Source organism: Psammomys obesus, unplaced genomic scaffold (genome assembly GCF_907164565.1).
Source record: "Psammomys obesus unplaced genomic scaffold, mPsaObe1.curated_primary_1811, whole genome shotgun sequence".
Classification (NCBI taxonomy): domain Eukaryota; kingdom Metazoa; phylum Chordata; class Mammalia; order Rodentia; family Muridae; genus Psammomys; species Psammomys obesus.
Genome location: NW_026594377.1, coordinates 1,489,544 through 1,512,082, shown reverse-complemented (window position 1 = coordinate 1,512,082; position 22,539 = coordinate 1,489,544). Strand labels below are relative to the sequence as shown.

General features: G+C 42.6%; 1 protein-coding gene across 1 annotated transcript; it reads right to left on the bottom strand.

The window, feature by feature from the left end:
• Window positions 1-9,990: 9,990 nt before the first annotated feature.
• Window positions 9,991-22,452, bottom strand: LOC129685375 (zinc finger protein 709-like). Its single transcript, XM_055618898.1, has 5 exons — window positions 22,356-22,452; window positions 16,044-16,397; window positions 12,969-13,095; window positions 12,586-12,646; window positions 9,991-11,591 (listed from the first exon to the last, which is right to left on the bottom strand). The coding sequence occupies exons 2-5, from the start codon at window positions 16,080-16,082 to the stop codon at window positions 10,526-10,528; spliced, it is 1,293 nt and encodes a 430-aa protein (XP_055474873.1). The 5' UTR covers window positions 16,083-16,397; window positions 22,356-22,452; the 3' UTR covers window positions 9,991-10,525.
• Window positions 22,453-22,539: the final 87 nt, after the last annotated feature.

Here is a 22,539-nt window from a genome sequence, read left to right as displayed (position 1 = left end):
AGAACTCCCCCTTTCAGTAGACTAGGGGAGGGGGATGAGAGAAAGAGGAAGGGAGGGTAGGATGGGGGAGTTAGGGAAGGGGCTTCAATTGGGATATATAATGGATAAATTGTGAAGAAAAAAGTTAAAATTTAAAAAAAAACAAATTAAGACTCAGAGATTTTTAAAAAAGTGTCGATTTTAGTTTCTCTGACTGCTTTGTGCTTATGAGTTTTCAGCTTCTTATTCCTGCCATTTGCTGCCATGCTACCCCACCATGATGGAGCTGTATCTCTCTGGAAATGTAAGCTCAAAGAAACTCTCCCTGCTATAGGAGGCCTTGGGCATTGTGTTTTATCATAGAAATGGCATTCTTCTTTATATCCAGGCTTCCTTAACACTTTACACACTTAACTCAAATACCAGTCTAGAATGTTCTGGTCTACCAAAGCTTCTCATAAAGCTCACCATAGGACTCAACAAAGAAAGATATTAAAGCTCTGTGTCAGTCTTGAAGTCCACGTTGAATTATCCTCAAAAAAAAAAAAAAAAAAAAGAAAGAAAGAAAGAAAGAAAAAGAAAAGAAAAGGAAAAAATAATGTTTCCCAGTGAATAATCTGATAAGATCCAGCAATCAGAATCAGTCTCCGGCAAGCCCAAACAAGCTCAGCAAAGCCCGTCCTTCACTGTCTGCCAGTCGAATACTCACTGGAAGCTCAGGTGGTTAACTAATTGTCCTTATAGATCAAAAAGCCAGGCCTGTGAGAGGCTGTTTTTCCTCCTACTGCCTTGGGCTATACAGCCTATGTCATCTTCCCCATGCCCCATAGTCCCATGAAGCAGTCTGTGGTGGCCTCTTTCCTTGCCTAAGTCTTATCAGGAGGGCTGAGAGATGGTTCAATGGCTTAAAGGACTTGTTGCCCTCACAGCAAACACAGGTTCTACTCCTAGAATCCACATGGTGCTCCTTAACAATCCGTAACTCCAGTTCTAGTGAATCTGATGCTCTTTTCTGGCTTCCATGGGCACACACATGCAGGCATGATCCTCTGAATTGGAACATTCTCTCCAAATTAAAACATTTGCCCCAGGAAGAAGCAGGAGGTTCTTGGGCTTCAGGTAATAAACAGGAGATAAACAAAACTTCAGGTATCTGTTACAGAAGGAATCACTTGTGTATTATGTGGATGCAACACCTGTCAATTAAAAATACCTATGGCCTATGGCTGAGGCAGAAAATAGATGGAACATCCAGCAGGCAGAAGGGATTCTGGGAAAGCACCAAGTGCATGAGATTTCAGCTGGCAAGATGTGAAGAGGACAGATGCATGATACCTCAGCCTAGGTAACCAGCCACAGGGCAGGCAGATGTAAATTAGTATAAATGAGTTATTTCAAGTTATGAATAAGCCAGAGAAGAGTATAGCTATATGGACTAGGTATTTGTAAAAATAATGAGGCTCATGAGACCCAACAATCTAGGAAGGATAAAAGCTTGAAAGAACCCTGAAGGTCCCTACCAACAATATAAAGGGGAGCAAACAGTTGCTGGTATGGAGACTGGGAACAGCTGAATGGCAAAAATAAAGGAACTATGGGACTGCCTACAAGCTGTGTGAGAATTCCAGGAAGTTGTTGCTCATGCTAGGGTGAGATTTCTGGTGATGCAGTTGCTTTTGAGTTATCCCTGCTCCTTGTAAGCAACCCCTAACCTATGCTCCCCCCAAAAGTCCCCACTTCCCAAAAAAGTCATTGGTTCACCAAATTGGACACTGGTGCAATCATTACTTTGGTTGGTCATGGGTTTCTTTACTTAGATAAATAGAAGTATATGTATGTTACTTCTCCCCAAGAACCATCTGTCACATCATAATAGTGATACATACACACATGAAAGCAAAACACTCATACACATATAATAAATAAATGTTAAAAAATAAGTTTTCACAATTTTGAGCAGCTAAAGTGGTATTACCTCATTCTCATTGTTTCTTATATCAGACCCCTGTCAGTGTTCTGAATCAGCCTTTCCCTGCTTCTGTATTAAAGGTCAGACTTGAAAGGTATCCTCTATCACTTTTACCATGTTCCTCTCTCCCTAACCCTCCAATTCTTCCCCTGGCTTTCAAAGTTGTTGGATTCCAGGGATTCAAGAACCTTATAGAACATATTTAGCTGGTAGTCTTTTTTTTTCAACACTGAACCATAAGAAATGTAAGGTAACACCTCCAAATTACAGTCTAACATGGAGGAAGCTAACTACACCTTTTCTTGTAATTCCTCCCCTTTACACATAGAACTTTCGACTGAGGAGCTAACTTTGCCTTAAGTGCTCATCTTATTACACATAGTAGCAGACAGGCAACCCCTACAACTATATTCCAATGCATGTGCTACTCTCCAAAGATTTCAAACTTTGCTCTAAACCTCCAACCATGTTAAGGGCATCTTCATACTCACATAGTGGACCTCACCCAGACAGATGTGTGCCATGCAGTACCACTTAGAGGAAGACTACCATCCAGGAATTTACCCCATAAACACTCCAAATCCTGATGGCTCAGCCTAAGTTACACATCTCTCTACTCAAATCAAGAATCAATATACACCGGATGGGCAAGGACAGCTGTATAAGAGTTCTATGAATGCTGCCTTTCTTCCACAGACACGACTGTGTGTTCACTTCTCCCAAACTCATCTGTTAGGTCCCTATCCAGGCACTAAGTGTTGTGTGAGAAAATTTCCTGGGACCCACAAGACATCCACAGCTGCTCACCTCAGAAAGAGAACCCAAACCAGGCCAAAGTGATGATTCACCAAAACCAATGCCTTTTTACATAGTTAGTATTTCAGCTTTAAATGTTTTATATGTGTATATCAGATGCATGATTGAGCTCACAGAGGGCAGGAAGTGTGTTAGATACCCTGCAACTGGAGTTACAGGCAATTATAAACCACCACATGGGTGCTGGCAACCAAAACCAGGCCCTCTGTGATGGGATCAGTATCAGCTCAGGACCCCCAAGACTAAGTTCTCAGAAAGAAAAAAAAAAAGATTTATTTGCCCCACAGGGACAAAGGGCAGAGAATAAGAGTCAAAGTCAGAAGACAGAGGAGGAGGGAGAAGGGGAAGAGAACAAGGGAGAGGGTGAAAAAGTATTTGCCCTGAAGGGGGACAAAGGACTACCTCTGGATAGAGGAGACAGACATGGCAAATAGGAAAATGATGGTTTATAGAAGTAAAATGGGAAACCCTGTGTTAGGATGAGGTGTTTAATTTTAATTGGGCATGTTAATTAGGTGAGCCAAAGGGAACTTCTGATTCTGGACTTTAGTAATTAGCCTCAGGAGAAGAAAGTGGCCAAATAAGGTTACAGACCTTGATGGCTAGCTTTAGCAGTGTAATCTAATGGTTTTAGGCAAGGCAGAGGGAATCAGGGAGAAGAGCCATGTTTGCCTGCTTGGGCTAGCTAGAGCCCCTTCATTCTGCAGGAGCAATAAATTCTCTTAACCACTCAGCCATCTCTCCAGTCCTTATTTTTTTAAGATCTGTTTTGTGTGGGGGTGGAGGTGTACCAGTGTGTACAGGCAATCATGGAGGTCAAAAGATGGCGTTGAATCCCTGAGAGCTGAAGTTGCAGCTGGTTGTGAGCTGCCTGATGTGGTTGCTGGGAACCAAACTTGGGTCCTCTGCTAGGAGGAATTACATGCCTGTACGTGGTGAGCCATCTCACTAGCCTAAACAGTGAAGTTTCAGTGAGGTTACTACCACCATGGTGGTAGTAGGGTGCAGGGTGACTTAAAGGAAAATGGATGAGTTAAAGTAGCTACATCACCAAAAAGTGAGAGACCAAAAAAATTAAAAATTAGCAGCTATTATTAATTAAGGCCTGAACTAGGTGGGTGGAGAAGTCCAGTAATGCCCTGAGGGGAAGGACCGCCTTACTGCATTCTTTCTCCACCCACTAGAGATACAGTTGCTAGGAAACTGGACCATCCCCCTAGGGAGGGACACCAGATCATTAATGGCCTGGGAACCTTCCTATAGCAAATCGATTCAAAATGTAGCATTTTGACCAATAGATGCTTCCCAGGCAGGAATCACCTCTGACTTGGGCGTGCTGGGATGAACCAGAATCTTTAAATGACCCAACTAACCTGGGCACGCACGCTCGGCTCCCACCGCTTCAGCAGTGGGGGTGTGTAGGCCCAAGCTGCAACTTGTAATTTGCAATAAAAAGAACCTCATGTATTTACAGCGGAGTCTGTTTATTCCTGGTCTTTTGGAGTTCGTGAACTGGGCAGAACAAAAGCCCAGCCCAGCTCCACATCTGACAGTCTTTGTGCAGTCTGCAGGCAGCAATAGGTCCCAGAAGTCTCTCTGCTGTCTCTGCTCCAAAAAGTTGTTTAATGTATCTATAAAGTTGTATAAGGAGCTGGGCGTGGTGGTGCACACCTGTAACCCCAGCACTCAGGAACGCAGAGGCCAGCCTGGTCTACAAAGTGAGTCCAGGACAGCCAAGTCTACACACACACACACACACACACACACACACACACACACACACACACAACCTGTCTTGGGGGGTTGGGAGGGAGAGTTGTATAAGGGCTTACAGAGAATCATGTTTTCAAATGCTGATTTTAGTGCCTTGAGATCTGATTACTGCCCTGACATGAGCATTGTTATGAATATTGAACTAGCTCCTGTAACCACGTGATGATAAGAAATGTTCCCCAACAGCTATTGTTGGAGGTTGGTCTACTGGCCCTCAAGATCTGGTTATATCTGTCCTTGTTTTGTAAACCTGCCTAAGACTTTTTTTTATTATTATTTACAACAAAAGCTGCTTAAAAGGCCCACACCTGGGCAGGGCAGAAGTGAGGAGCAGAACTAAGGGCTTTGGGAAGAGAAGGATCTTGGGGAGAAGGAAACAGATACCAGAAGAGGAAAGAAGCAAGGAACCTCAATGGCTTATCATGGAAAGAAGCACAAGGCCAGACCAGTGTGAAAAACATTAGCAAATATTTTGAGATCATAGATAGAAGTAGCCCAGATGGAAATTATTAGAGCAGATGGTGTGGGATGAGGGCTTGGAAGGTAAAGGTAGCTTAAGAGGCACTACCTTCCATGTCCCAGGTGAAATAAGGCTATTCTAAAATCTATCAGGTGTCTGTGTCTTTTATTAATTATAATAGCAGGTTACATAATACCACCGCAATAATTATAGGGCTAATAACATTATTAGACCATAGTTTTAAATTATCTACATTTACCTCCTGAGTCTACTGAGCCTCCCCTCTCTCCTGAAGGGAATGTTTCACCTAGGAAAAGTGTTATACAAGCCCTAATACTTGCACAGAAAGAATGACAAAGGCATTGTGGTGCACACCTTTAATCCCAGCACTCAGGGAGACAGATGCAGACTGATCAACCAGAGTTCGAGGCACTCGTGGTCTACGTGAGTCCAAAACAGGTAATTGCAATCCTCCCTTCTATGAGGGATCACACTGCCACACATACTATTTATAACTACTTCCTTTTCTACCCACATTGTATCCTCTGAAACTCAAGTTTTGGTTCATTTCTGAGGGAATGACCCACGTATTAACTTCTGAAGAGTCTGGGATGTTTATCACCCTGCCTTGCTGGGGCTTTTGTACTTTCTGACTGACCTTAATCAAAGGACATGGCAGCACCAAGAAAAGCCTTTGAGGATCTTGAGCTGTCACAGTCACATTCTTCCCTGCTTGAACTAGAGAGTAGGATTAGATTTCTCCCTGGGAGTCTACATCAATAACTCTTGGTAACACTCTAATTCCTTTTAGGTCTGGTGATTGGGAACCCAATGGAGCCAAGGTGAACCACAGTTAACAGAATGCAGGTTGTACTTCCTGACAGAAGCACTCTTTGTTTTGGAAACCATCCTTCTGTACCACACAGAGCATACAGCCTCAGGAGTTCCAGAACAGCAGCTTTGCTGGTGAGACTATAGTGACGGTGAGTGGTGCTGTGCCCCTTCTGCCTCTGAATCCTGTCTACAGGAGGAAGCATACCATGTTCTGTCCAGTTCACAAACCCCAAAAGACCAGCAACAGACAGACTCCGCTGTAAATACATGAGGTTCTTGTTATTGTAAATTACAAGCTGCAGCTTGGGCCTACACACCCCCACCGCTGAAGCAGTGGGAGCTGAGCGCCCCATGCCCAGGTTAGTTGGATCATTTAAAGATTCTAGTCCATCCCAGTATGCCCGAGGCAGGGGTGATTCCTGCCTGGGAAGCATCTACTGGTCAAAATGCTACATTTTGAATCGATTGGCTGGTGTCCCTCCCTAGGGGGATGGTCCAGTTTCCTAGCAACTGTATCTCTAGTGGGTGGGGAAAGAATGCAGTGAGGCAGCCCTTCCCCTCAGGGCATTACTGTACTTCTTTACCTACCTACTTCAGGCCTTAATAATAGCTGCTAATTTATCTTTTGGTCTCTCAACCATATACTGGACACTGACATATAAAGCCATCTAGACACCCAAATCCAGACCAGCTCATGCCCACAGTTAGAACTCTGCATCTGTAAGAGGCCACTCCACTGTCCTCTAACACCAGCTGCTACGAGATGCTAGAGAACACTGAAATACAATTAAACTCCATGAGCACAAGCACACCGAAGCATTTCTTTGACTGTAAAGAGTTTATTGGTCATGAGTGATGCTTTGTGGAAGGTCATGATGAAGGATAAGGCATTCTGTAGCTTCTTGGATAGTTTTGATGAAAGCATTATGTACAGGAAAAGTAAATCCATATCTAAGTATCTTCAGTGAAGATAGCTCTACACCTTCCATGACAAAAGTAGTAGAATGTAGGTCACCTGCTACAAGACATGGTCATGGTGAATGGAGCCATATTGGTGACTCATTGTCTTCTACTGTTGGTATACTGTAGGAAAGTGGTCGAAAGAGTGATGCATGGTGAACAATGTCTTGAGGAACTGTGAAAGAGGCTCCAAAAAAAATAGACCTTTTACTTCAGGTGCATTTTGTTCCCTGGATTGTTCTTGTACTTGATTTCACACCTCCTATAAGAAACATTCACATTAAGATATGTTTATTCTTGCTTGATGTCAGAGCATAGCTATAGATGCCAGTCTGGTCACTGTACCCTGAATCTGTATATGACCTTTTGTTCTGCTTTCATGCTTTCCCAGATATAATCTGTAGCATGTGCCAGACGATTGTTAAAATTGGTCTGACCTGAGAAAGTTCTGGGAAAGAGCTATTCTGTCAATATTTAGTATGTGCTTACTGGCATTTATTTACATGATTTTCTGAATTCAAGCATCCTTTCTTGGATCATTGCTTTGTTTCATTCTTGGATAAAAGTACACTAAAAAATAAATCTTAAAAAAGGTGCGGGGGGGGTGGCTGGAGAGATGCCTCAGAGGGTAAGAGCAATGGCTACTCTTCCAGAGGTCTTGAGTGCAATTCCCAGCAACCCGAAAGAGATCTGGTGCCCTCTTCTGGAATGCAGGCATACAGACAGAACATTGTATACATAATAAATAAAAAAAAAATTTTTTTTAAAGTACTAAAAGTGAAGTGAGGTTACCTGCACCTCATTCTTTCAGGTCGTCAGATCCCAGGACTCGCAGACACAGATATGCACAGGTAGGTGAAAGTCGACAGTATATACAATACTGTAGAGCACTGTAGCCAGGTCAGCCACAGGAAGTAGAAGTCTATGTTGTTGAGCATACACATAACCTCTAACTCTGCTACTATGACAAGGCTGTACACATACTCACTGGAATGTCCATTATCCTCAGAACATGCTATCCTATTCTTGATCATTAAGCTCATCTCTGCTGAAAGAACCATGTGTGAGTGTTTACATGAACCCTTCCAATGTCTTCCTATCAAACTTCCAATCATGCAACTTCAAAGTTCATGACAATCCAGCCAAACCAATAGTTAGAGATGAGTCTGTGCATAATCTCACATCTGGCTGTTTTTCCAAGCACAATGTACACTCACATATACTACCTTTAGTTCTGCCCACTGTGAAGTTTTCTCTTCAGGACATTCCTTCAGAGGTGCGAGAAAGACACCATAATGCTGCAGCTGTCTACTTCTGAACAGTGCTTGTATAATGTACAGAACCATCTACAAACCAGGACCCAGCTGTAAAGGGAATCTCTTATGTACTGCATGAAAGCATCACCTCTCTATACATAGCCAATGGCCTGTTAGCTGTTAGCGGAGGCAGGAAATAGAAAGTGGGAGTTCCAGCAGAGAGGGATGAATTCTGGGATAGGGTTAGAGGGAGATTCACCCCAGACTCTGAGAAACATGAACACATGAACTGAGGAGAGGTAACCAGCCATGTGGCACACATAAAGTAGAATAAATGAGTTATGAGCTAGTCAGGGAATACGTCAAAGCTTATGGCCTAGGCATTTATTCACAAATAATAGTCATTATCGGTATTTTAGAAACTGGGTGGAAAAGCCCACAGTTATAAATGGTGCTCAACCTGAGAAAAGCTGAAAAGTTAACAGACTCGGTATAATAGTAGGGAAGTTCTTAAGGAGAGAGTTAGAGATTAAAAAGAAAAATATTTTCTGTGTTAAAAAATGGAAAATACAATGACACAATGCATCTAGATTCCATGTACTTTTGTTCCACTTATCAGCATACAAATAATTATTTTTTCAGTAAAGATTACATTATATATCCTCGTTAAGAGAGACCAGGATAAAGCTGACCTGGATGAGAAAACCATCAAACAATAGAACAAAAATTAGACAATCCTTTGAATTCTGAAGAATTTTCAGATGAATCTAATCTAAAGCCTATGGAGCTGCCTTGTGACAAGACTGCAGAATGGCAGACCATTGAGATGCTAGATAAAGAGGCTTCATCCCTCTTCTTCCCAACCAACCAATCATAAAGAACACCCACCCACATTCTACCTCCCACCCCCCACCCCACCCATTGAGGCCATCAGGGCATGCTTGGGGAACAAAATCAATACAGCAAGAGTAGGAATCACAGGCATATTGAATATTTCTTCATGTCTTCAGAATAGAGCTCAGGCACAGATGCACTCCACTTTCATTCCATTATTACAAGTTTATAACAATCACCTCTCATTCTTCAAGATCCATCTCAGAGAGAATAGGGGGAACCACCCCCACCTACATCTTGCAAGCCTTTGGTTGTGTCAATAATATAATATGTATGGAGTAAAGGGTCCAGGGTTCAAAAGTAGAAGGGGCATGGCACCGCCCACTATTGCTAGGCTCTCACTAGCAAAGCTGTTTCTGTAGGACTCAGAAAACCCAAGTCTTCAGGACCACACAGATCACAGTGTGCCTTACCTCTGAGGTCTTGGTATGGCTTGAGTCTGCATCAGCATTGTCTCATTTGGCATTTTCTTTAGAAAACGTCTTTGCAATTTCCTTAGACCACGTGGAATTAACTCCTTCTGGGAAGAGTGGAAATGCCAACACTGATAGCAAGGTGTAGGAATAGGGAGTAATCTATTTGTTACTTTGAGTTGGGTACTTTGGCCCAGAAATAAGGAAACACAGCATTTATTGGACTCAGTGGACCAAAAAAAAAAAAAAAAACAAAAACAGAAAAGAAAAAGGTACACTGATGACTCTGGTAGTACATACCTTTAATCTCGGCCAAAGCAAATGGATCTCTGTTGAGTTCAAAACCAACCTGTTCTACACTATGAATCCCAGGCCAGAGATACATAGTAAGACCTTATTTAAAAAAAAAAAAAAAAGGGGGGGGGGAGTATGGGAGGCATAAGAGAAGATGGAGTGAGGATAGGAGTTAACCAAAACACATTGTATACATATACAAAATTCTCAAACAATAAATGGAATATTTTTAAAAGCCCTCAAACTAACTAAACACCCTTCTGTTACCAGCAGTGGGAATGGGGGTTAGGATGTGGTATACAGGTTATTTCAACAAAATGAGTAAGACACACAATAAAATACTCGGAGTATATATAGATTTATTCAACTTGAGAGTAACAGCATAGAATACATTCGCAGAATAGGAGTAGACCCAAGCATGTGTCTCAAAAAAATGTTTTCAGTCTATGGGTTTTCATTAGAAATGGAGTCATTTAAAGGGCAGACCTATCTTCTAGTGATTATTAGGGAATGACTTACTGTTTGCCCGAAGAGTTTCTATAACCTCAAGATGGTCCACCAGCGTCCAAGTGCTCGCCTTTCTTGGTTGTAGGGCTCTAGAATTAAATACTATGGCTCACAGTCCCTCTTTTCTGCATTCCTTCTCCCTGAGACACATGACCTCCACCAATTTTTATGGGAGCTGCAGGGCAGGAGATATCATCTTTGGTAACTGCTGCCAGGTGGTGGGGTTCTATAGTTCCTGTGACCCCTGAAGGCTATATACTACATTAGGTTCATCACTACTTTGAGTTCTTACATGTGTTTTCTGTGACTAGGGATAAGAATTTTATCACATTGTTCATATGTATAAGGTCTGGTGCTGGTGTAAGTTTTTTCATGCATTTGAAGGAAACAGGGATAATGGAATTAGATACTGTTGACATTTATAGGGGCTTTCCACAGCATGAACGGACTGGTGTCTCTTAAAGGAACTCTGCCGGCTGAAGGACCTGCCACACCGTACACATTGATACGGTTTCTCCCCAGTGTGTCTTCTTTCATGTAATCGAAGGTATGAGTGATGTCTAAAGGCTTTACCACATTCTTTACATTCATAGGGTTTCTCTCCTGTGTGGCTTCTTTCATGAAACTGAAGATAACTCTGACGTGTAAAGGCTTTTCCACAGTGTTTACATTCATAGGGTTTTTCTCCTGTATGAGTTCTTTCATGTAATCGTATGGAAGAATTATATCTAAAAGTTTTACCACAGAGTTTACATTCATAAGGCTTTTCACCAGTGTGAGTTCTTTCGTGCATTTGAAGTAAAGAGGGATAAATGAAGGACTTACCACACTGTTTACAATTATAGAATGACTCTCCATGCATTATCTTATGTCTATGATAGGTACTCTGAGATTTGAAAACTATATCACACTGTTTGCATTCATAATGTTTTTCTCCAGTATGAACTTTTTCATGTAATCGTAAGTGAGTAAGTCTGCTAAAAGCTGTACCACAGTTTTTACATTCAAAAGGTTTTTCTCCAGTATGAATTCTTTCATGTGACTGAAGGGCATTGAGACATCTAAAGGCCTTACTACACTGTTGACACTTATATGGTCTTTCTTCAATATGAATTTTCTGATGTCTCTGAAGAGAATTGAAAGAACTCAAAGTCTTACCACACTGGTTACATTCATAACATTTTCTTACAGGTTTCCTTTCTTCACACTCCTTGTATTCATAGTTGTGATGTCCACTGTAGTCATAGCTATGATGTCCATTGTAAGTTAGGTGATATAGTCCATAAGATTTTAAACATACTTCACACTCAGAAGGTCCATTCACAGTGTGAGTTCCCATGTAGTCTTCAATATTTGTGACAAAATTAGAGTCCTGTGGCTTCTGCTCATATTCCTCATGTTCATACTGTGTATATTCAGGGTGAGATATGATGTGCCTATTAAAAGAGGAAAGACACATGAAAATTTCTCCACCCACAATGTTGCTCCCATTGAGACTGGTATATGGATAAAGTTGTTACACCCTGACGACCTCCTTCAGTATCATCAAGTATCCATAAACGTAACTACTGGGAGAAATGACAAGCCTATCAATGACAGTTGTTTCAGCACTGTTTGAACAGCCTGCCACCCAAAACAAGCAAAATGTGTGCCTTTACAGGAAAAGTCTGAAAATAAGTGAACTGATGATTTTACAATGTGGTTTCCATAAGGCTATAAACAAAATGGTAGCACTTATTAATGCAGGGTCCTAGAACTTGTTCCAAGTGAAAGACTAAAATATAATATATATATGGTGAAGATTTTTCTACTGATAAATGATTTTCAAGTGAGACTTATTTGTTTTGTTAGTTTGTTGCTAATTTTCATGACAGAGACTAAAGACTCAGTTATTAAAAAACTGGCTGCTCTTCTAAAGAATTCTGATTCAGTCCCCAGAATCAACACAGTGGGTAACAACTGTGGGTAAATCCAGAGGATCTGATGCCCTCTTCTGGCTTCCAAGGGCACAGCATGCATATGGTACACAGACATACACAATATACCCAATAAAAATAAATAAATCTTGCCAGGCACACACCTTTAATCCCAGCACTTAGGAGGCAGAGGCAGGTAGATCTCTGTGAGTTCAAGGCCAGCCTCTCTACAGAGTGAGTTCTAGGACAGCCAAGTCTACACGGAGAAACCCTGGCTCAAAATAAATAAATAAATGTGAATCTCAAAACAAAATTTTTACAGCATACTAAAAATTTTTCAAAAAGCCAGGTGCAGTGCTGCACATCTGTAATCCCGGCACTCTGGGAGGCAGAGGCAGGCGGATCTCAGTGAGTTTGAGGCCAGCCTTGTCTATAAAGTGAGTCCAGGAGAGCCAATACTATACAGAGAAACCCTGTCTTGGGAAAAAAAAATTTGTTTGCACTTGTAAATTACCTTATATTTATTTCGGGATCTTCATAATGGTCTTCAATTTTCTGATCTTCCCATTCATATCCTAAAACATAGCCATAGAAAATGTGTGATGAATTATTAGAATGTACATTGTAACTACACCTAACTTCTTCAGCACATTTTTCCCTTTCCACATCCAAATCACAACAACCATCAATAACAAGAAATACTTGTTCTCTAATTTATGGAGTGAAGGTAAGATGACATTTTTTGCTCTTTTGTTTAGTTTTGTTTGAGATAGGATCTTTCTATGTAGTCCTGACTGTCCTTGAGCTCACTATGTAAGCCAGGATGGCCTAAAACTCCTGTAGACACTCTGGCCTCTGCCTCCTGAGTGCTGGGATTAAAGGTGTGGCTAGTCTTACCTATAGCAGTGAAGTTCCTGAAGGTTTCCAGCATCACATCTCCATAGAGACTCTTCTGAGAAGGATCTAGCAAATCCCACTCTTCCTGGGTAAAGTGCACAGCCAGATCCTCAAAGCTCACCAAACCCTAAAACATTCCATATTAGGATGTAAGAGAGTGGGTGAGAATGACACATCTGTGCACATCTGACAGTATGGCCACATAATTCTGTGGTTTCCACACTTCCATTCCATACACACAAGTTCAGTGAGAGCATGAAGAGATATTCTGCCACGTGACTGACCACTACACCAATTTAACTCAAATGGCATTTTTGGGGTTCTTTTGGGGGTTTTTTGTTTTGTTTTTTTTCTTCTCTTATCCATCTCCTCTTCCCTGCAGCTGCCAGAACTTAAGCTTGCCAGTCCTGAGGATGTCCTTTAAATTCACAAAATTGTTCTTAAGCTTCCTTTTGAGACAGTTCTTAAATTAAAAAAAAAAAAAAATTAGTGTGCATGTGTGAGTGTTGAATGTATACATGTGTACCACATACATGTAGTACCCACAGAGGTCAGAATCCGGCACTGGATCTCTTGGAACTAGAATTACAATAGTTGTGAGCCACCACATAAGTGCTGGGAACTGAACCTGCATCCTCTGCACTTAACCACTGAGCCATCTTTCCACCCCCTTAAATTCTTAGTAACAAGACTAAAAACCCTAAGGGGGACCTGAATTTCCCATGTGCAAATATGGCAGAACTCGCCAAAATTTCTAGTAATCTTTCTTGTTGGTATGAAGCACACTGTTTTTTAATGATTTTGATTGTTTATACAGTACTTTGCATGTGTGCCTGCATGCCAGAAGAGGACACTAGCTCTCATTATAGATAGTACTAAGCCACCATTTGAAGGACACAATTTTAAGTGATTATTATTCTATTTCCTTCAATGATTAAAAAAAAAAAAAAAAAAAAAAAAACACACAACAAAACAAAAACAAAAAAAAAGCATTTTTTGCAGCAGTGAACGTCAACTCTAAAATAGAGAATGATCAGGGCTGGAGAGATGGCTGAGCAGTTAAGAGCACTTGCTGCTCTTCCAGAGGACCAGGGTTTTGAGCACCCACATGGCAGTTCACAACTGTCTGTAATTCCAGTTCCAGGGCATCTGAATCCTCACACAGACATACATGCAGGCAAAACACCAATGCAAATGAATTTTTTTTTTTTTTTTTTAATTTTCTGAGACAGAGTTCCTCTATATAGCCTTGACTATCCTGGACTCACTTTGTAGATCAGGCTGGCCTTGAACTCAGAGAGATCTGCCTGCCTCTGCCTCCCCAAGTGCTGGGATTATAAACATGCACCACCACACCCAGCTATAAATTTTTAAAATTAAGAAAGTTGAACACAGCAAGGACCAAGCACTGGAGGAATCGAGCAAGCAATTGATAGAGAAACAGAAGACGAAGAGGAAACAGCAGTTTGTGCACTCCGAGGAGAGGCAGAACTAGAGACATGAGGCAGCTGCTGTTTTTGCTCCATGGGAAATGGTGAATTACACTGTGCATCAATAGAGCCAGTAACAAACCCAAGTTCCAGTGGACCTATACCTTCTTCAAGAAAATCAACCACTGGTGAGTTGCTGTGTCTCCCAGAGCTGCATCCCAGCCCAGGAAGAAGAGCAGTATCTGCAGAGTGGAGACCCAGCATTGCCTCATGACTCTAGTTGGTTGTGGCAGTTTAATCATGAGACTGGATGACTCTATGTTAAATTATAGTTTGGCTGTGTTTAACTTTGGCCAGGGATTTATTTCCTTCGGGCTCTTTGGGATGGACAAGCATTTAACCATCCTACCTATCAAAAGAAGATGTCATTCCTGACACAGTGTATGCAGGCACCACAGCAATGAGCAAGTATGTGATAGAAAGATGGGGGAGAAAGAGAAGCAGAACTAAAAACACAAGGGTGGTGAGAAACAGCCTGATCAGAGTAGCCTGCTCTGCCACCTGAGGCCATGGTGAAGTCCCAGCCCATGCTACTGCCGAGGGCCATGTCTGGGTCTGTGCCCCTGCAGCAGCAGGAGTCTGTGTCAATGTCCAAAGGTCATGTGGACGGCCCTTTCTGGACTGCTGCCTGCGGCCATGCAGATGTCCGAGGGTTGAGCAGAGCTGGCCCAGCCTGTCACCAGCTGCAGCACTCAGAAAAGTGGACCCCCTCCTCCATTCCATGCCTGGGCAGCACTGTAGGGCTGGCCCTGGTGGAAAGGATACAGATAAGCTAGCCCCAACAATACGAGTGCAGGAGAGCTGGCCCTATCCCTAACTGGCCATGCGATGGCATGGGCTTAGAAGAGCTGGTCCCACCCCTTGCCTGGGCAATATGGGATAACTGGCTCTACACCTTGCCTGGAGAGCACAGTAGAACTGACTCTGGGCGTTGAATGTGAACATGAGCCAGACCCTAGGGCATGAGGATGGGAAAACTGGCAAGCAAACCAACTCAGCTTATAACCTGGGCCCAGCTCCATGACATTGAGTTAGCCCACTCCATCAACTAACTACCTTATCTAAGAACTGCTGGATTGTGTGAAGGAGCCAGTCCTGCAGAACTAAAGCTATAGAATCTCCATGAAATGGGGCAACAACAGGATCTCTAAGAGGAAGCCCGGTGAGGATCCAGTATTGAAAGTGTGGCAGTGGGCAGAGACCTCAAACCAGGTCATTCACTGCAACGAGCATTTCCAAGTGAAGCTATTTGGACAAAGGGGTATACTGTGTGACACATTGTGATACGCTATTGCTTCCACAGTGAGACTGTTTTGGTTAATTTTTGGTTCCTTTTCTTTAGTGGAGGGAAGTTGCACGGTCAGAGGCAGATATGGAGGAATGGGGAGATGAGTAGAATTGGGTTGCATGATATGAAATTCCCCCGCCCCAAAAAAAATCAATAAAAGAATAAAAGTTTTAAAAACTTTTAAAATACACAAATTAGAGAAGGGCGATTTTAAATCAGAGTTCTCTTGAGTATAAAACTAAAAGAACAAATAACAAGGGAAATTTAATAAGTTACCTTATCTAATTTACAGCTTACCTGATCCGGCCTGGATAGTCCAACAATGGACATCTCCATGGTGGAGAGGCTCTGTCGATACAGGCTGGAGCTTCAATCTGGTGCCAAAGGCCTGAAAGACACCTGGACCCCTTCTTCAGTGGTCTTCAGTCCACAATGGAAGACCAAAGCTGGCTTCAACGTCAGTGAAGGATGGTGGCAGCGGCAGCATCAACAGGACAGACGCACTCACTTGCAGGAAGTGAAGGCAGGCAGGGAAGCAACACTGCTTCTTCTGTGGCCTTCTCTGTACTGAGGCCACCACTCAAAGGGCCACCCACTCTAGGATACGCTCTTCTTGCCTCAGTGAAACTTGCCTGAAATTTCCTGGTAGACCTGCAGAGACAGGCCTCTCAGTTGATTGCTGAGCAAATCAAGTCAACAGGGAAGATCACAACCAACCGTCACATGAGCAAGCAGCCATGTTCAGGACCTGTACTCCCACTGAGCACTGGTTCCTTCCCAACTCCCAGGTCTGTCTGTCTCCGCCCACAGGCTCCTCTCACACTAGTCTAACCTCTGACTACATGTGTCTCAGGCTCCACCATCAGCAACTGCACTTTCTCTAACTACTGGTTTCCACACTGACCTTGGCCATCCTCCCCTATCACACTACCAGCCAAATTCTCACACACACACACACACACACACACACACACACACACACACACACGCACACACGACTGAGAAGGGCACTCTGAGGCCCAAGCTCACTGAAGCCATATATGGTGAAAGTTTCCAATCTGATGTTCAAAGTGGTCAGCTCTGTTTTTATTGTCCTCAGCTTTTCCACCAATCCTTTACCTGCATCACCAGGAATATGAATCTTTCTAAGAGCCTCTCTGAAGGCCAATGACTAGGCTCTAGCTTTATCTTTCTATTATCCATGTTCTCACGTGTCACATAGCTCTTGTCATATAGCTCAGTGTTTCATTCATAAAGACTATACAATGTATCAATGAAAAGAAAACCAAATAATATAGACATAAAAATCAAGAAGGGCTGGAGAGATGGCTCAGAAGTTAAGAGCACTGGATGCTCTTCCAGAGGTCCTGAGTTCAATTCCCAGCATCCACATGGTGGCTTACAATCATCTATGATGAGATTTGGTGCCCTCTTCTGGTGTACAGGGAAACATATAGGCAGACATTGTAAAATAAATAAATAAATAAATCTTGAAAAAAAAAATCAAGAAGTAAAATGACAAATGAAAAACCTGAAAATTAAATAAAAAATAAAGAAGGAAGGAAGAAAGGCAGGAAGAAAAGAAGGAAGGAAGGAATTTACTCCAAGCTGAGTGCAGGGATGCACACCTTTAATCCTATCACTCAGGAAACAGGCAAGAGAATCTCTTGAGTTCAAGCCTATCCTGGTCTACAGAGTAAGTTTAAGAGACCCTGTCTTAAAAAATGCAAAGACGGATTTACACAAATCTGCTTTTCTCAGAAAAGCAAATACTGAATTTAAACTATGAGGCCATCATCCTACCACAAAAACAAATTAGGTGCGTGTACACACAAAAAGTATATGTATACCACATTTTCACTATCCATTGATCATTGATGAACATCTAGGCAGTTCTTATTTTCTAGATATTTTGAATACAGCAATGGTGAACATGGTTGAGCAAGTGTCTCTGTAGGATGATATAGAGTCCTGTGAGTTTATGCCCAGGAAAGTTATAGTGGGATGTGGTGGCTTGAATAAGAATGGCCTCCAAAGGCTCATATATTTGAATGCTTAGTCATCAAAGAATAGCACTACTTGAAATGGATTAGGAGGTCTGTATTTGTTGGAGAAAAATGTGGGTAGGCTTTAAAGTTTCAAAAGCCTGAGATTGGCCCAGTGCCTCTCTTCCTACAGATCTGGATGTAGACATCTCAGCTACTTTTCCAGCACCAAGTCTCATGTGTGGCATCATGCTCCTTGCCATGACAATTATAGGCTAAACCTCTGAAACTGTAAGCAAGTCCCAATTAAATGCTTTGAGTTCATGGTCATGTGTCTTTTCACAGCAATAGAACAGTGCCTAAGACACTGGGTCATATGTAACTTAAAAAAAAAAAACTGTTAGATGAATAATCCAGTGCTCTCGGATTGAGTTTGAGATCTGTTTCACAAGAAGGAATTCATACCTGGTACTGTAAACCTGCCCAAGAACCCATAGATAAGGTCTTAGCCTCTAGAGTGAACTTACTGACAGTGTTCAGAAAACTGTCCTGGAGCCAGGTTACTTTCTAACTATCTATGTACATACCCATAAACAAATGCTACTCCTAAACTTAATCAGAGAAGCCTCCTTTTACAATGAATGTCAGTGAACACAGGATGCATGGTTGTTCAAAGTGCTGACAGTAAGTGATGGCTAAGACTCAACTCGAAATAAGACATTCTTTAAATTGTATTTTTAATTTTGCTTTTGAGATTTTATTTTTTATTTTATGTGTGTGACTGTTATGCCTTCATGTATTTCTGTGCAACATGTTCATACAGTGCAAGGAGGCCAAAAGAGGAACTGAGGTTACAAAGGGCTGGAAGCTTCCATGTAGGTGCTGGGAACTGAACGATGGTCTTTTGGAAGATCAGCCAGTGCTCTTAACTTCTGAGTCATTTCTCCAGCCCTGACTAGGACATTTATACCACTACCTCTTAGGGATCACAGCAGAGGAGGGGGCAAAAAACATATATAAGCGCAGGAGAGGAGAAGGAGAAGGGCTGAAAACTGCTGACTGCTGGGCATAGCAGAGCCAAGGCTGTCATGGCTTCATAGTAGTTGTGATCACTTCCAATGGAACTCAAAACACAGTACCTATCAACAGTCAATAACCAGGTCAGGAAGGGGCCTACTCTTCCTTGAATTACTGACCACTGACATATTTGAGGGAAAAATAACTGTCTTTAGTTGTGGTACCACTGAGGTGCCCACGAAGCTCCCATGAATAGTTTCAAATTCATAGATTATCCTGGTTAATTCAGTGGGTTCCAATACAAAATTTAACAAAGGAGACATAAGTGACTGAAAAGAAATTGTAGGGATTAGATGGGACTGGGATGTGAGGGAGGTTAGAAGGTATGAGCCACAGCATGAATTTTATATACTAATGAAATTGTTAAAGAAGCAGCTTATTAAAAGTTATTTTAAAAGTCTTGGAAAAAAAGTCTTATGACTTATATTTGCTATTCCAGCACTTTGGAGGTGGCAAGAGAGTCAGGAATTCAAGGCCACCCTTACCTACACACACGAGTAATAATAATAATAATAATAATAATAATAATAATAACAACAACAACTACTACTACTACTACTACTGAATCAAATAAAAAATTACATAACCAACCAGCTGGAAATTAAGATAGGTATGCAAATCCAATTAAAACTTCAAAATGCAGGCGTAGATGAAGCTCAGTGGCAGAGCACACACAGTACCAGAGTTCAAGTCCCAATATGTGCCCCCCACTAAAACAGTTAAAAATCAATGTAATCTATCATTAGCAAGTAAATAACAAAAATCATATGACCAAGGGGTGAAAAAAACAGCTCCGCAGTTAAAACCACTGCCTGTTCTTCCAGAAGACCCAGGTTCAAGTCCCAGCACCAAGGTAGCTCACAACCATCTGTAACTCCAGTTCCATGGGATCCAACACCATAGGCACCATTACCGTTCATGATACCCAGATAAAAGCAGGCAACAACTCATAGAAATAAAATATAAAAGTGCTTTTAAATCATGATCATATAAATATTTGGGGGGAATAAAACTGTGTATCAACAAAAGGGAAAGGGAGCTTTTTCAGAAAAGATAAAGAACTGTTTTTGCCCAAAGAAACTATCAAAAACCAAAAATTCAAGAAACTAATGAGATACTATAGCAAACATACAGGATAAACAATTCTATCCTATTCCTGTACTTGGCAATAAACAATAGGATATGAAAATAAAAACACTACCCTGCTGGTATACCAGTAAAGATAAATGTCAACAGAAAGAAATACACACAAATGTAACAAAGAATTACAGACATGCTGGGTGTAGTGTTGCACAAACTTGGAAGGCAGAGGGGAAGATTACTGTGAGTTTGAGACTAGTCTGTTCTACAAAGTTCCAGGGTTCCAGGTTAGACAGGTCACAGAGTTAGACCTTGTCTCAAAAGAAAAGAAAAGGGGTAGGGGAAGCCTACAGACATTAACTACAAATTTCTTTTTCTAATTATGTATTTTACATGTATGGGTGTTCTGCTCCCACCACATTCATGCCTGGTACCCATGAAGGCCAGAAGAGGCTTCAGATTCCCTCAGACTGGAGTTATAGCTGGGTGTAAGCCACCATGTCCTCCCTGGAAATTGAACTCCAGCCCTCTAGAACAGCAGCAGTGATCTTAACCATTAAGCCATCTCTCCAGCCTCAAACGACAAATGATTAATAAAAACAATGAACTTGATAAAGGGAATGTTTGGACTGGAGAGATGGCTCAGTGGTTAAGAGCACTAGCTGAGTTCAATTTCCCAGCAACCACATGGTGGCTCACAACCATCTATAATGAGATCTGGGTCTGGGGCCCTCTTCTGGCCTGCAGGTGTCCATGTAGACAGAACACTACACATAATAAATAAGTCATTTTTAAAATAAAGAAATAAAAGGAATGTTATTGCAGAATCCTGGATGTGAAGTGTTGAAGGGCACAGTGGGCTGTGTCCTGTCCTACCTACTCCACATTGTGAAAAACAGTGGCTTTCCAGGCAACATCTTGCTCTAACAGACTGCTTTTGACTCCACTTTGAGAGAACAGGACAACTACAGCCCCTCAGTAGAATCACAAACAATATTATCTGTCACCCAAATAACGAACTGAAAAATGGCTATTCCTAGGAACAGAAAAGGAGCCACCGGATAAGTTTAAGCGTGAGTTGAGACTAGAGGAACACATATGAGTGTATTAAAATGCTATCAGGAAAACCAGGCCCAAGAACTTGCCAGACTAGGAAAGGGTATAACTCCTTGCTGGCCTCATAAAGAGACACCTAGCACTAGGATGGCTGGCGCCAAACTAACCTAAAACTAACCTATTACCAAGTCAAGAGAGGACAAGCAGGGAACTCCTGTCCATGAGGTTTCAAATCAACCAGGCCCAATGTCTGCCGGCTTATTCATTCTATAAGCCAAATATGTGCATAAATATACTGTGTGCTGTGCGATATGAGAACTAATATTAACAATTAATACTGGGATAAAAGTATTATTAGCCTTGTCCCAATTACCAAAGTAGGTAAAAGTATCTAGCAAGTTGCTGCCATCAAAACCATTGAACCTTTCGAATTTATCGTTATTCAGAAATATTCTGAGCAGGACAATGGTGGCACACACCTTTAAACCTAGCACTTGGGAGGCAAAAGCAGACTGATCTCTGAGTTCCAGAACAGCCTGGTCTACAGAGTGAGTTCTGGGACAGCCAGAGCTACAGAGAGATCCTGTCTCAGGAAAAAAATTAAAAAAAAAAAACAAAACAAAACAAAAAACCCATTCTGACGCAGAGAATACAATGTGTCCACCTATATTTCTAGCAGAGCATGCTCATAATAGGAAATCTCAATGTCAGTTCTCAACTTAAGTTCAACATACTTCCAAAAACAAAAACGGGACACGGATTATAACGGGTGTGTGGAAATGAAGAGCCAGAATGGTGAACGACATACAGAAGAACCAACTGCAACACGTCTTCCTTTCAAAAGACTTCTCATCAAACCTCAGTACTCAAAACAATGCACGGGGGGGGGGGGGGAACAAACCCACAAACACAAAAACAGAAATAAAGACAAAAATATTCTCAACGGATGTCTGACAGAGGGACAAAATAAATTCAATGGAAACCGTCATCTTTTCCAGAGCTGCTTCTGAACACCTTCGTGGAGAGACTCACTGGACAGACTTTCCAAATGTCACAAAATTACCCCAAAGTGGCTCCTACACCTACGTGGAGTGCAAAGACCAGAACTTCTCCGAGGCAGCACAAAGAACCCCGCCAGCCCCAGTCCAGCCAGCAGCCGGCCGGCGCGACGCCGAGAGCAGGAGCTGCGCGCCCGGCCGCGCCGCGACATCACCGAGCGCCGACTTCGTCCCGCTCGGCGCGGAAGGGAAGGGCGCGGGCGGACGGAAGTCCCCACAGGCCGCGCGCCGGGGCCCAGCTCGCGGGCAGAGCCCCGGCCGCGCGCGCCCCTCGCCCCGGGGCGGCCCCAGCACGGCGGCCCCGGCCCCGCCGGCGGCTCCCTCCCGTGTGGGGACAGCGGCCCCGCGCTCACCGTGGCGCGGCCTCCGAGCTCGCGCGCGCTCCTCGCAGCTCGCGGCAGCGGCGGCCACCTCAGCCTTCCTCAACCTTGGGGAAGAACCCTTAGCTAGCATGGCGGCCTGAAAGAACCCGCCCCCAGCCGCCAGACGCTTCTGATTGGACAACCTGCTGGAGGCCCTGATTGGCTAGAGCTGCCG

Bases quoted from the DNA above. Each gene is read 5' to 3' on its own strand.
- LOC129685375 (XM_055618898.1), bottom strand. From the start codon at position 16,082: ATGGAGATGTCCATTGTTGGACTATCCAGGCCGGATCAG. The intron at 13,096-16,043 runs GTAAGCTGTAAA...GGAATGTTTTAG, and splicing joins GACTATCCAGGCCGGATCAG to GGTTTGGTGAGCTTTGAGGA. The intron at 12,647-12,968 runs GTAAGACTAGCC...GCTATGTTTTAG, and splicing joins CAGGAACTTCACTGCTATAG to GATATGAATGGGAAGATCAG.